Here is a 16,223-nt window from a genome sequence, read left to right as displayed (position 1 = left end):
GGAGGACTGCAATGCTGAACTTTGAACTTTATTTCTTTACTTTTCTACTTGATACTAAGAAGAATTGTAATGTTTAACCTTTAATTTATTTATTTTTCTGCTTTGTACCCAAGGTTTTGTACAAGAAGGCCTTTGAGTCTCAAAGGAAAGCTGACAGGAAGCTTCCAAACATTCAGCGCAGAGACATCCAATGTTTTCATGCAGTTGGTAGAGCAAAGAAGAACACTCAAGAAAGGAAAAGATTTCTTGGAAATATTTAGAGTTCCAAGATCACTGTGTACTAACTATTCTTGCTACAATTAATGAGTGATGAATTTGTGTCAAAATAGACACAAGGGGAAAGAATGAACATTTACATTTAAGTTTGCAGAAGACTATCAGGAAGAAGCACAATTTTATTACGGATGGATACACTTGCAAAATGTTGATGAACTTTTGAAAAATGGCTTAGAAGTACATGCAAGGAAAATAAATTTGCCATTCTGCACACTGCTGTGCAGTGCAAGAACATTTTACAGTCTCCACAGAGAAGACTATTTGCTCACTAGCGATGATGCCCTTCTATCTTCTGATGGAGTTTCAGAAACGTTCTCTCCACAGAAGTTTACATCCCACTCCAGCTCTCAGCTTCCTAGGTATGATAAGACAGTCTATGCATGCTATATGTCATCGATGAGAGCTGTAAATACTGCTGAACTTTAATACCTCAAGCCAAAGATGGCGGGCATGGGAAGGGAGGAAATGAGAGAAGAGTTAAATGCTCATGGCTAAAAGTTAATCATTAAAAAAGTAAAATAACTTCAGCTACTGAACATGTGTGAACAGAGCTGAGGCGTGTGTCACTTCTGGGATTAGAGCCTGAATTTGGACACTTCCAAAGAGCTGTCCTCTCTTCCCAATGTCTTATAACTGGCTATATTTAATAAAGCTTTTTCATGTTCTCACACAACAGTGAAGATCTCATCTACTACAATGGCTGTATTTGTTCTTGGATGTAAGTACTGCTGGCAAAGTCAGCATTATTGCCCAAACCTAACTGTCCTTGAGAAGTCAGTACTGAACACCTGCTTGAACCATTGCAGTCCTTGTGATGTAGTTACACCAAATGATGTTGAACCAAACAAGCTGGTTTGTGTGTTTTGGATGGTTAGGGTTAGGGTTAGGACCTGCCCTTTAATCCATTCTATTTACATGGCTAATCCAGTCCATTTCTGATCCATGGTAGCACTCGGGATGTTACTGGTGGGGGATTCAATGATTGGCAGTTCCATTGACTATCAAGGGATGGTGCTTTGATTATCTCTAATAAGAGATATTCATTTACTGGCATGTATGGGGGATGAAGATTAATTATCATTTGCAGCTGAAGCCTGGGTGTTGAGAGGAAAACTGACTGTTTGGTATCTGTGATATGCACAGAACAGTGCTCCATCACAAGTGGGCATCCTCACCTCCAAACTTATTTTGCAGGAAAGCTCAGTCAAATGTCCATTTAAGGAAGTGATACAATCCATAGCTATATAATCATTTAAAGCTTACACCATCACTGATATACTTTGGTTACCGTTAAGCAGAAACTTAGACAGCCATATAAATACTATGGCTAGAAGAGCAAGTCAGAAGCTGGATACTTTATCATAAACGTCTCCCCTCTATCATTTACAAGGCATTGTAAGTAAACTGATGAAATGCTCCCACGTGTGTGGATGAGTGAAGTTCCAATGCTCAGGGGGTTTGATGCTATCTAGGTCAGCTGATTGATCAGCTCCTCGCACTACCTTAAACTGTCTCACTGTTTCATCATCATTGCTGGGTCAGGAATGTTGGGAGGTGGTCTCTTGTCAGCAATGGTGACTGCCTGGCACTTTAATGGCACAAATTTTCCTTACCATTTATCAACCCAGGCTTGGCTGTTAACCAGGTCTTGCTACAAACATGACTTCTTCAACGATTTCAAACTGTAATCAGTGACATATATAGAGGATGTAGGTGATGTCAAGCCAACACTGTAAGCTTCATCGAACACAAGGAATTACATGAAGAATACCAGTCTTTTCCAACAACACATTGGATTAGTAAAACTCTGAGGGCTAGGCCCACTTGTTAGATCCTGTTTTAAGCCACTTGCATTTAATTTCCATCTTTTCAAACTTTATCTTTTCTCTCCTGTCATTCATTTGTTCACACTTACAAATTAGCTACATTTCTTACAATTAGCTTTTGAAAACATGTGAATATTAAATTTACCTCAACAGGCCAACTAATTTTTCAACATTTGACTCACATGATGGATTAGATTCTCATGATCATAACTGGTCTCAACACCTGTGGATATCAAACTTCTGAATCTGTTGACTTGTGTATTTCCGGAAAAAAGACACATTATGTTGAAGCATTTCATCTTGCACTCCTCAGGACAAGTCACAAGGACACCAAAGTAAAAGGAAAGCAACAGTTAGACAGTATGTGAGGACAGTGCTGATGAGTTGAAAATGGACTCTGATTGGTCAAGGCATTGTCCTGGGAAAGGAACCAGTGAATGGTTGTCACCTATTTTGTTGATTTGAAATCAATACAGTACGTATACGTGTTCTCTCTATCTGCAGAGGTGAGGGTCCTATATATTAAAATGTGTAGGTTCTAATAAACACAACCGTTTCATGTTGCGAGCCAATTGACAATCTTAAGCTGGTTGTCAATATTATTCTTGACATATTCTGGATTATTTAGCAAATGTCCTATTGTGGATCCACATTTAACTCTGGACACTATATTGTGAGTTTTGCAAGCATGGGCTGGTTGATTACTATCAGTACTCTACTTATTGCGAATAGCCAAAGGAATATGCTGCTGACACAAAGTGCCAGTTTTTGAGACATAGGGTCTATAAACCTAGAATCACACCAGCACTGAAATTCACAGAGCACCTTACTCAATTTCATCTGCGTGATAGGCATAATCTTTTTTTGCTGTGACTCATATTGCTAATATATAATACTAGAATGAGACAGCTGTTCATTATATTAATTCCCAACATTTCTCTTACATTCTCTTGCTTAAGTATTATGGCTGAATCACAGTTTTGATAGCAATAGCTGAAGTTCACTCTAAAGTTTATAACATGTGGGCCACAGGAATTGACCACTTAGCTCTGGATCCTGTTCAGATATTCAATAAAATCATGCCTTATCAGTGACATAGTCCACATTGCACTTTTGTCCCTTATCACTTAATCCCTTTGATTAATGAAAATCCATCAATCATAGTTTTAACGTTAATGTTTTTTCGAAAAAGTTCCAAATGTCTACCATGCCTTTGCATGAAGAAGTGAATTACAACTCAGTTTTGAAAAGTTTGGTTCTAATTTTATAGATTACGCCCCCGAGACACCTCCCCCATCAGAAATATTTTCCCCCTAAATACTTTAATATCTGAAACATTTGTTCAGATAACCCTCTTAATCATCTAAATTCCAGGAAGTACAGCTCTACTTCCTGTGTTCCTTCCTTGTTCTTTTAACCTTGGGAGAATTGGTGCGGTCAAATCAAAAGGACTGGACTAGATTGTCTGACAGACTTTCAAGTCATGATGTCCGGATCAAATGGAGGTTCTGAATCTGAATTTGTCAGCAGTGAGACCTCCACTGAGCATTAAATGACCAACTCCTCAATCAGGAGGTATCATCTCATAGAGATGCCAATCAACCTATAACTTGCAGCAATACCACTGGGAGAAGTATGTACTGATCAATCTACAGGCATTGCTCAGGTTCTAAATGGTGGGAGTGCTACACAAGCATAATTCTGGGAGCATCATAGAAGAGACAGATGGGGAAGCCCAGGATTTGGGGAGGAGTGAGGGATGTGAGTGTCATGTCAATAAGGCTGGAAGGGAAGGAATGCCAAAGGCTTGTGGAGGAGACCAATTGGGAAAGGGGAATAATGAGGGACAATGCCTACTCCTAACTTCCTGCCCACAGCCCGAGCAAGCTAATGTTCTTGACCTCCTCCTGTTGACCTCAAAATGATAAGGTTGAAGGAAAGCTCTTCAGTGGCCAATAATTGCCCACTTAAGGGCCTTAAGAGCAAATGAGCTGGCTTACATCTTCAACCTCCTACCCATAGACTTTTTGTCAGTTCAAAGGGAGAGGCAGATAGGCAGTGGGTAAGACAAAGGGAATTTTATAGGCCAGTCTGCCAATCAACCCTGCAAACTTGTAGAATTCTGGCTTATTATATGCCAATCCAAATAAATGGCAAAACTGAAATATGTTGGCCTTTGAATGGCGCAGGCAAAAGCACAACTGTAGGAAACAATAATTTCAACTACTAGGACTATTTTGTTTGAATTTGAAACCCGCAAACCTCTTCTGGGCACATCACATGCACCATTGTTTGGTGTTGAGTAAATGTAAGTACCTTAGGAGAGGACACAGATCTACATCTGACTCTTCACTGACATGGATCCCACAAAGTTTGATGGGAGGTAATGGCATAGTGATTATGCTACCAGAAAAAACAATCCAGCGGTCCGAACTAATGCTCTGGTGACATGAATTCAAATCCTATCCCGAAAGCAGCAGTTGGTGGAAGTTAAATTCAATTGATAAATCTGCAATTAAAAGTCTAATCACGGATTGCTATAAAAATCCAACTGGTCACTGACATTCTTTTGAAATGAAAATCTGCTGTTCTTACCTAATGTGGATTAAGTGTCACTCCAAACTCAAAGCAATGTAGGTAGCTCTGAAATAGCCGAACTGGATATTCATATCAATGACAATTAGGAATGATTAACAAATATTGGTCAGCATCCCATTAATTATTACATTTTAAAAATTCTTTACATTCTGCCTATAAACATGATTGAGGCCAGTTTTGCAAGAGTGGTTAATCAGACTTTGCTGAGTACTATATAATTCAGGTCACATTATGACTAGGCTGTTTCTGAAGCACAAACCAACTGTGTTACCGCTCAAGCACAGCATTGCCTTCATGTCTACAGTTCCAGTTTCCTTTGGGAACATGCATTAATCAGTTTTAAAAGTGAAGTCTGCTCAGCCCTGCAGACAAGGCTGAGCAAGTACTGACAAACAGCTACAGAACACATTTTGTGCGTCTTGGACTTCAGGACCCCCTGTACTCATTTTCCTTTTCTTCTAAGATTGTCACCCAGAGGGGTTTCTATTTAGACACCCATTCGGTGCCTTCAATGGTGCTGAGGGGAGTAAGAACTGCACCAATCAGAATGAAAACACATGTATAACTTGAGAAAAGATCAAGCAGAAATAACATTGAACAATTCCTACGGAGTACTGCGTGCAGTTCTGGTCACCGTGCTATAGGAAGGACGTTACTAAACTGGAGGGGGTTCAGAAAAAATACCAGTATTTGCCAGGAATGGAGAGTTTGAGACACAAAAATAGACTGGAAAGACTGGGATTTTCTTCACTGAAGTGTACGAGAATGAGGGGTGACCTTAAATGAGATTTATAAAATCATGAGGGAGATAGATAAGGTGAATGACAAAAGTCTTTCCCTTGAAGTGGTGGAGTTCAAAACTAAGGGGCATTATTTAAGGTGAGAGGAGAAAGATTTAAAAAGGACATCAGAGGCAACCTTTTTAACACAGAGAACGGTAGCAATTTTTGAGAAGGTTTGTAGCTCAGGTTGATGATAAGTATAAACTGGAAGGTTTGTTTTCAGATGTTTCGTCACCATACTCGGTAATAGCATCAGTGAGAATCCCTGGTGAAGCGCTGGTGGTATGTCCTGTCTCTCTATTTAAAGGTCTTGGTTTTTTAAGGTGAGTGATTTCATTTTCAGTTCTTTTTTACAAGGGAAGTTGATGGGGTCTAAATTAATGTGTTTATTGATGGTGTTCTGGTTATAATGCCATGCCTCTAAGAATTCACTTATATGACTTTGTTTTGCCTGTCCTAGAATGTGGGTGTCAAAGTGGTGTCCTTCTTTGTATGTATGGAAACTAGTGATAGTGGGTCGTATCTTTTGGTGGTTAGTTGGTGTTCATGTATCCAAGTTTCCTCCTTGTTTGTCCTAAGTAGTGTTTTTTTACAGTTGTTGCATGGTATTTTGTAAATGACGTCAATTTTGCTGGTAGCATCTAATGGATCCTTTAGGTTCATTAGTCACTGTTGAAGTGTGTTGGTAGGTTTGTGGGTGACCATGATACCAAGGTAGTCTGGAAGTCATTTCAGAAATGTCTTTGATATAAGATAATGTGGCTTTAGGTTTTGGTTGCATTGTGTCTGCTGGTTTGGGTTTGTTTCTGAGGAATCAGCGGATCGTGTTTATTAGGTACCCGTTTTTCTTGAAAACGTTATCTAGAGAGGGGTTTGTGCTTGGAATGAACTGCCAGAGAAAGGGGTGGATGCAGGTACAGTTACAACATTTAAAAGACATTGGATAAGTTCATGAATAGGAAAGGTTTGGAGGGATATGGTCAAGTACAGGCAGGCGGGAATGGTTTAGTTTGGGAACATGGTCAGCATGCACTAGTTGGACCAAAGGGTCTGCTTCCATGCTGATTGACTCTCTAACTCTATTAGAAAACTTTAACAATAATTAGAAATATGAAACTTGCAACTAATGATGTGCTGGCACTTGGCTAGAAAATCATGAAAGGTACAACTGAATGACTTTTGGATATGAAGTTCCCAACTATTTCCAAATATACCCTTTCTGTTTTATCCCTTAAACTAGTTCATAGAGATTTTAACAACAAATGAGTTGCAAGCCGTGCAATCAGGTACTCATTCACAACAATGGTTTATTTATTATCCTTGCATTTTAGAATTGTTAACAATAGGGCGGGTTGCATCTTCACTGCATTTTCATTCAACTAAATGAAGATCCATCAGGTTCTACAAAGTGTGAGAAATCTGGCACACCAGGTCACTATCTAGGCAGCAAACATTGACATTAACATGCAATGAAAACAAACAGGACAAGAACATAGGCATTAATTTATCACACAAAAATTTACAGTGTCTCCATTTCAGCTTCGGTATAGTTAATAGCAAACCTTTGCACACCTACCTGCACACTAGTCAGGGTTGTATACTGGTAAGCCTTTATTACAAGGTAGTTGGCTTCTATATCTATTAATCCCAAGATCATATACTTCCACCATCTTCGTTTTAATATTGCCAACAGATTCTCTTCCCCTGTGCAAAAGAAAAGACCACCAGGTTACAAGTGCAGCCAATCATTATGTAAAAAACTGCTGTGGTTAAAATTACTCAATTACAAACAACCCAGTGATTTTGTTAAACGAGGGCATACATTCCTCTTTTCAAGAAAGTGGTAACAGCCATGAGATGGGGGGGGGAATACAACCAAAGTGTCTGTGATTTCATCTTTGCTCACAACAGCCCAGGTACCAAGCACATCGCTATGGGGTAAGCTTGAAAAACCTAACCCTCACATTACTCATACATCCAAGTGGCCAATTTTTCTGTTATTTCACATTTATCACATCTTAATCTGATTAAATGTGTTTATTGACGCAAAATGAAAATATTAAAGTATTTCAATATTTTAGGCACTCAAGTGTCACTGATTTGGGACACTTGTCTCTGCTATTATGAAACTCAAAACTCTTAATTTTATGGGTGTAGATTAAGTCATTTTGATCAGGCAAAGGAGAAAGAGAAAAACATAGTCATTACAGACACTAAAAGATAATTGGTTATTTATTGTTATAAAACATATTTGCAACTCAAAATGTAATTTTTAACTTAAAGATGCACAATTCAGTTCATGAAGGAAGACACATCAACTTAGAACTTGAAGAACTTGGACTTGCTTAGTGTCAGAGGCTTGGATGGGGGACAATTTGCTACATGTGTCTAGAAGGGATTTTTAAGTCCAACTAGGGAAGGAGCTATACTAGATCTGTTATTGGGAAATGAGACGGTAGGTGATCACTGTTTCAGAGTGAGAGCATTTTGGGAACAGTGATCATAATTTTGTAAGTTTTAAATTACTTATGGATAAGAATAAGAGCAATCCTTGGGTGAAAGAACTAAGTTGGTGAAAGACTAACTATCACAATATTAGGAAGGAACTGGGGAATGTAGACTGAGGGTGGTTAGTTGAGGGTAAATCCACATCTGGCATTTGGGAATATTTTAAAGGCCAGTTGATTAGAGTTCAGGACCAGCATGTGAAAATAAGGAAAAGGATGGGAAGAGTTGGGAACCTTGGAATGACGAGAGAAATTGAGAACTTAGTCAAAAAGAAAAAGGAGGCATATGTTAGGTTTGGGAAATGGAAGACAGACAGAGCCTTTGTGGGCGGCACGGTGGCACAGTGGTTAGCACTGCTGCCTCACAGCGCCAGAGACCCGGGTTCAATTCCCGCCTCAGGCGACTGACTGTGTGGAGTTTGCACATTCTCCCCGTGTCTGCGTGGGTTTCCTCCGGGTGCTCCGGTTTCCTCCCACAGTCCAAAGATGTGCAGGGCAGGTGAATTGGCCATGCTAAATTGTCCGTAGCGTTTGGTAAGGGGTAGATGTAGGGGTATGGGTGGGTTGCGCTTCGGCGGGGCGGTGTGGACTTGTTGGGCCGAAGGGCCTGTTTCCACACTGTAAGTAATCTAATCTAATCTAATACAAAAATGGCAGGCAAGAACCCTGACAAGGAATTAGTAAGGCACAAAGGAGCCACAAAATGTCTTTGGCAAACAGGATTAAGGAAAATCCTTAGCATTTTATACATATATAGGAACCAAGAAGGTAGCTAGGGAAAGGGACAAAGGAGGGAATTTATTAATAGATCCGGAGAAAGTGGGTAAGATCCTTAACAAATACTTTGCATCAATATTCACAAAGGAGAAGGACATGGTGGATGCTGAATCTGGGGAAGGGTATGTTGATATTCTGGGATAATTACATTATTTCCTTTGTACAACATCTTAGGTTGTCAGGTCATCTCCATATATCCAATTTGGTCTTATCACAAACTGATATGTTCCTGATGGTTTTGGTCATCCTTTAATCGCTACTTCTCACAGCATTGAAGACATGCATCTTATTTGATAGTTAGCTTCCTTGGAGTAAAGTACTTGTCTGTTGTACTCAGTGTGTCTGCTGGTTGACAACTCCCAAAGCATGAAGAGCTATGGCTTCATCTTGAATCCAGAAGATTCCACACTGTCTTCACCAAGAGGGTTACTCTCAACAGCATGTTTGCAGAATGTATCTGCTTCCAATGCTTATACATCACTTCCAGATGACATCTCTGTAACCTGGGTAACAGCCATTACAGATGCTTTAGAGCAGAGAATAGCAGTTTGAGGGAAATGCTATGAGGTACCTTGTGGTCAGACTCGACTGTCACTTTGCTTCTTTTAAGTTGGCACACATACAATGTCAATGACTTTCTCAATCGAGGCATAACATCTTTCTGCTTGTGTTAGTGCGCTAGATGTAAATGTAACTGTTTGACTTTGCTGCATTCAGGTTTCCACAGTCCTGTCTTACTGGTGTCACACTACAGGATGACTTCACCGTTGACAGAGACTGCAGTAGTTTTTCAGCACTGGCATTGGAGTCACTAGCTGATTGATTCACAACTTTGGCATTTCTACACTGGTCAATTGCTCTCCCTGGTGTAAGTTTGCCATGTTCTGAAGAAGGGTCACAGAACCTGAAACATTAACGCTGCTTTCTCTGCAGATCCTGCCAGACCTGCTGAGTTTCTCCAGCAGTTTGTATTTTTGTTTCTGATTTCTGATCAGGAATTATTTGGGTTTTTTATATAAGTTTAACTTCTCTCAGTCAGTTCTGTCTCTAATTAGCTCAGACTTTAATTGTGCAAATTCACAGGTTTCTGAAAGTTGAGTTGATGATGTTACATATTGAGCAATCGACTCTTTGTTGTCTACTACTGAATACTTAAAAGTTCACATGCAGCATTCAGTTTGAGCTCAAAATGTGCCTTCAAAGCTTTTAAAATTATTGTGTTTCTTCATTCTGCTGTTCAGCAATATTAAAGATGAAATATATTTTTGAACAGTCTCATCCCAACAGTGTTAAAAGTATCGAGGAGAAAGTGAGGACTGCAGATGCTGGAGATCAGAGCTGAAAATGTGATGCTGGCAAAGCGCAGCAGGTCAGGCAGCATCCAAGGAGCAGGAGAATCGACGTTTCGGGCATAAGCCCTTCTTCAGGAATCAGTGTTAAAAGTATAGTGGGTTTGCTCTGGTTTGCTCAACAAATCTGTTAGTATTACCTAATTCTATCATTGTTCATATCCCCAATATCCTCATATCCCCAATAATGTAAACATGAGCTGGTGCAGGAAAAGGTGCAACCATTTTTGCGTAAGCAGCTTTTTTTGTTGTTTTCTTTTGTCATTTTCAGTGGCAGTTCACATCTCTCTGATGTGCTTTTTATTTCAGCTCTGGACACTCACCACTTCTGACAATATGTTTCCAGTGTAACTGCAGTGAGTTCAGCACAAAGACTTTACTGAAGTGAAGCTTAAGATGTTTGCCTCCAGGGCATGTGCCTCATGGTACAAGTCACATGACTATGGCACATTAGGATAGACATTTGTACATGATCGTATTTCAATCCAAACAAAATTATAGTTGGACCTGAAAAAGCATGGTTGCTACCTACTCGCTCTAAATTGTATTTTCTTTTTGTTTACATTTTTGTGATAATCCTTATAATTACAGAAATATAAATAATTATGACTGTCTTGCAGAGTTAATAACTGGCTCATGTTTGCTGGCAACAAAATTAAAGGTGGACAGACTTCATAGAATCCCTACAGCATGGAAGCAGGCCCTTCAGCCCAACAGTCCACACCAACCCTCCAAAGAGGGACCCACCCAGACCCATTCCCCCTACCCTACATTTATCCCTGACTAATGCACCTAACCTACACATCCCTGACCACTATGGACAATTTAGCATGGCCAATTCACCTAATCTGCACATCTTTGGACTAAGGGAGGAAACCCACATGGACTCAGGCAGAATGTGAAAAGACAGTCACCCAACGCTGGAATCCAATCCATGTCCCTGGTGCTGTGCGATGGCAGTGCTAACCACTGAGCCACCAAGTTGCTCTAATATATCTGGTTACTATGGTGTGTGAAGACAAAGACTTTGGACTTTTGTGCATTTTGGGAACATAAACAGAAACGTGGGCAAATGGATCTTCCAGAAATCCCATATGCAGCATGAATCTTTTATCAATTTCAGACATTGAGCACAATACTCAGTTTTTCATCACTGTCAAAAGTGAAAATTACTGAACTGAGGAGATTCAGCAGGATGTTGCCTGGGATAGAGCAATTTAGCCAAGAAGAGAGGCTGGAGAAGCTGAGACTGATTTCTTTAGAGCAGAGAAAATTGAAAAGGGACCTGATTGAAGTGCATAAGGTTATGAGGACAGGGTGGATGGAAAGCAGTTAGTCCCCTTAATTAAAGGGTCACTAACAAAGGGGCATAATTTTAATGTGAAAGGTATAATTTTAAAGTGAAAAGGTCCCTTTTCTTTGCTCTAAAGAAAACAATCTCAGTTTATCTAGCCTCTCTTCAGAGCTAAGTTGCTCTATCCTGATTAATCTCTGCACCCTCCCCAGTGTAATTATATCTCCTTCCTCTGGAGCGGTGAACAGAATTGCACACAGTACTTCAGCCGTGGCCTTACCAATATTTTGTACTGCTCCACATTAACCCTACATACTCTCATAATCTTTGCCTCAACTCATAAAGGCAAGTGTTCTATATGGTGTCTTAACCACACTTTTAACCTGTCCTGCCACTTTCATTGACAAGCATCCCAAGATCCCTCTGTACTTCTGAGCTTCCCAGTGTCCTGCCATTCACTGAGTACTTCCTTATCTTGTTAGTTTTTCCAAAGTGCATCACCTCACACTAACAGGGTTAACTTCCTCTGGTCATTGATCTGCCAATCTGACTATATCTGTCTGTAGCCTAAGACTTTGTTCTTCATTGTCAGCCATCCAGTCAATCTTCATGTCATCCACAAACATACTTATCATCATCCCCACATTTTCTTCTATATCATTTACATATATTACAAACAATAAGGCACCCAGCATTGATCTCTTTGGTACACTGCCGGATACTGGCCTCCAATCACAAAAACAGCCTTCTACCACCACCCTCTGTTTCTTGCCACTAAGTCAATTTTGGCTCCAAATGATCAAGTTGCCCTGGATCCCATGTGTTTTTATCCAGCTTTACTGGTGTCTCATGTGGGACCTTTTCTGAAATCTTCATAAACTACATCAACTGCATCACCCACTTCTACACACCTAGTCAATATCTCCAAACATTCTGTCAGATTTGTTAGGTATGACACTCTTCTGACAAAACCATGCTGACTATCCCAGATCAAATCTTGCCTTCCTACCATTGATGTAAGACTCAGGTCTGTAAGCGAACAAAGTAACTTCTTTTGATGCTTGCATGAAAGGACTTATTCTGATTCTAAACTACTTAAAAGTTAGACCATAATTGTATCATCATCTTGGTCATGTCTATTGGTTTGCAAACTGCAAGGAGTCAGCAATTAATCTATGAAACATTACACTTTTCTCATGCCTAAGTCTATTTAATATCGAATGAAATTGACCACATTTCTTTCCCAAAAACCCTCCATCAACTTACTTGCTTATCATCCTGTATGCCTTGGAGTCAGGATAAAAACAAGACATTTACTGTTTAAAATGTCAGATATGCATTTTCCACATGAATAAATATGTTTACACAGAACTTTGATGCACATTAAAGGTGCGACTTGAGACATAACCTGAGTTGAGCATTCACATTTTCTTCCTCTTGTCCTTGTGTTTTGATAGATATCTGTAGCTACAAGGAAGTTAGACATTTATTTCTGAAGTTTCTTGTCAAGTGATTCTATAAGTGACTCACGATGGCAAGCAAAATTACATTTAACAATCACTAACTCTTCAGAGATGCTTGCAAATGCTTCAGAGCATTTCAAGAGCTCACCTGCAGCCATCAGAAGATATTAATCAACTGCTCCAGAACTACTCTCTTCTGCAGATTGTACAAAGAACTTTTCTAACCAATAAATGTTATATTCAATTACGCAATGGGAAGTGATCAATGTGGGGCCAACCATTTAAGTTTCTTTCAATTCCCTTAACCTATTCAGGGGTGAGTTTGTTACACATTCAATTCCCAGAAGCACCTTTGGCAAGTTCTCAAAAACACCTTTCATAATTTGTCATGTGTCTAACTTATGTTTACTGAATGACTCATTGGCTCTGAAAATACAAAGATATTTTAAAACTGACGAGAAAGAAGTGAAGCAGGATGTACATTTTTGGCAGTTAGTGAAGATTTGTTAACACTGGACAAGTGTGGGATTGACAGGTGCAAATTTGCAGCCTGACATCTGAGGTGTCACCTCACGGTAAAAGAGAAATATTGTTAGAAATAGCAAGCTCTATCCATTACATGGGATAGATCTCATCAATTACTCGGTGATAGCACTCTCAGTTGCAAGTTAGAAGATGTATGAATGTTAACTCAACCATATTGCACAACATAAATGCAGAACAAATAATTGTGCTTTTGATCTTAAAACAAATTCAGCACCTTTTCACGAAAGGTAATAAGTAAACAGAAATCCACCAATTGGTTTTGGCACTGGAGGATGGCTGTATAAGAGCCACAATGAGAATGGAGGTGATATCGGCTGGTACTAAGGATGAGGACCCACCATTGGTACACAGGCAGCAAATATAGTCTGCAACCTTGGTACCTACCCTACTATCTTCCATCAATTAATCAAGTCATAACTGTCTCATGCTTTCTTCCTCCTCTTCTATGCTGACTTTAATGAATTACAACTTGTCTTGACCCATTTTTTGTACTCGTTGAGAAGTGTGGCATTGGAAAAGCACAGCAGGTCAGGCAGCTCCTCGGATGCACCACACTTTTGGACTCTGATCTTTGGTACTGCTCTTCTTTATCGTCTTCTTTTGTCTTAGAGTATTATTTGTGTCATTTAGTCACCTCTGCCTTCCACCCTATCGTCAACCCTCCCCACCATCGTCAGAATTTATTTTTGTTACCACATTTCTAAATGCGTTTTCACACTCAAATCCATATTTTCCCAGTATTCCATCACCCATTTTCTTGCATTTGTCTAGGTTTCCTGCTTCTTTAATCACTTGCACACTCTTTGCCTTTTAATATCTCTTGTTTTTGTCCATGCCTTGAATGGAGTGATTCATTACACAATTCAATTCATGGTTCCTATCTCAGGTTCTAGTTTTCTCAATAAAGTGTGCCTTTCCTTCACCCTTTTCCACTATATATTTTTCTGTGATCTTTGAATTTTTAGTTATAAATAAAAACTCACATTCTTAAGGCGTATCTCCTCTTTCCAACATACAGACCTGTTATGTCATCACAAGTGCCACTACAAAACAAAATATATTTTAAACTCCTGACAGCTCATAAATTAACAAGTTACTCCTGTGAGGCAAAACTGAAAGAACTGCGGATGCCGGAAATCAGAAACAAAAACAGAAATTGCTAGAAAAGCTCAGCAGGTCTGGCAGCTTCTGTGCAAAGAAATCAGAGTTAACATTTTGGGTCCAGTGATCTTCTCCAGAACTGGAGTTAGCTAGAAGAAAGTTTTTTTTTTAATATACTTATGATCGGACTAGGGCTGGGGGGAGAGAGTAAATGAGAGGTGGAGATAGAATCCAAAGAGAGAAAAACAATTGGACAAACAAAGGAGTGGAAGATGGTCAGCCTGGAAGAATGGATAGCTGCTAATGGGCACCCTTCATGGCTAACAATGGGTGTGCAGACCATCGTAACAGCAGGCCATGTGACAACAAGACTTGGTGTGTGGGGATTATGGTAAGGACATGGGCGAAGGTGCCTTAAGCCTAAAATTATTGAATTCAATATTGAGTCCAGAAGGCTATAGAGTTCTCAAGCAGAAAATGAGGTGCTGCTCTTCCAGCTTATGCTGAGCTGTGCTGGAGCACTGAGACTGAGATGTTTTCCAGGGAACAGGGCAGTTTGTTGAAGTGGCAGGCAACTGGAAGCCCATGGTCATTTTTACGGACCTAGTGTGGGTGTTTTGTGAGGTGGTCAGCCAGTCTGTGCTTTGTTTCCCCAAACGCAGCGGAGACCACATAATGAATAGCGAATAGAGTAAACTAGATTGTGTGAAGTGCAGGTAAGGTTCTGCTTCTCCTGGAAGGTGTGATTGGGCCCTTGGATACTGAGGAGGGAGGAAGTAAACGGGGATATGTCACACCTTCTGTGGCTTCAGGGGAAGGTGCCATGGGGCTTTGGAGAGGATGCGGTGTTGGGAGAAAGAGGAGTGGACCAGGATGTCCCAGAGGGAATGGTCCCTGCGGAAGGCTGACAAGGGAGGGGAGGGGAGGGGAATATGTGTATGGTGGTGGCAACCCGCCAGAGATGGCAGAAATGGGAGCTACTGATCCCCTGGATGTGGATGCTGGTGGGATGGTAGGTGACAAGGAAAACCCTATCACTGCTGTGGGAGGGAAGAAGCAGGTGAGGGCTGAAGTGCAGGAGACTGGTCAGATCTTTCAATTACGTTTGAGTGTTCTTTCAATTACGTTTGGGGGAATCCTTGGTTGAGGAAGAATGTGGACACATCAGAGGCTGCCTTATTGAAGTTAGCGTCGTCAGAACAGATGTGATGGAGATGGAGGAACCAGGAGAATGGAATAGAGAGCCTTTATAGGAAGCAGGATGTGTAGTCAAGATAACTATGGGGGTCAGTGGGTTTGTAATGGATATTTGCGGCCAGTCTATCCCTAGAAATGGACATTGAGATGTTGAAGAAGGGAAAGGAAGAGTCAGAGGTGGACCAGGTGCAGGTGACAGCAGGATGGGAATTGAAGCGAAATGATAAACTTTCCAATTGTGGTTGAGAGCAAGAGAAGCAGCACCAATGATATCAATCGATATACCAGAGAAAGGGTTGTGGTGAATCATAGAATAGAATCCTAGAAACGCTACACTGTGGAAGCAGGCCATTCGGTCCATTGAGTTATACCGACCCTCCGAACACCCAGACCCTATCCCTCTAACCCTGCATTTCCCATGGATACCCACCTAGATTGTTCGAGATTTAAGGAGAGGCAGGCTTGAATCGTGGCTCTGAGGGAGGGGACCGGAAGAGGACGGCAACA

General features: G+C 40.4%; 1 protein-coding gene across 1 annotated transcript in view; it reads right to left on the bottom strand.

Moving 5' to 3' along the window:
* The window catches only part of slc35f1 (solute carrier family 35 member F1), a 289,021-nt gene that overhangs the window by 102,476 nt on the left and 170,322 nt on the right, over positions 1–16,223 (bottom strand). Inside the window, exon 3 of the mRNA XM_072555876.1 lies at positions 7,059–7,186. Within this exon, the coding sequence (XP_072411977.1) occupies positions 7,059–7,186 (128 nt within the window). The remainder of the gene's footprint in view (positions 1–7,058; positions 7,187–16,223) is intronic.

Source organism: Chiloscyllium punctatum, chromosome 3 (assembly GCF_047496795.1).
Source record: "Chiloscyllium punctatum isolate Juve2018m chromosome 3, sChiPun1.3, whole genome shotgun sequence".
Lineage (NCBI taxonomy): Eukaryota > Metazoa > Chordata > Chondrichthyes > Orectolobiformes > Hemiscylliidae > Chiloscyllium > Chiloscyllium punctatum.
This window is presented reverse-complemented; position numbering and strand designations above follow the sequence as displayed.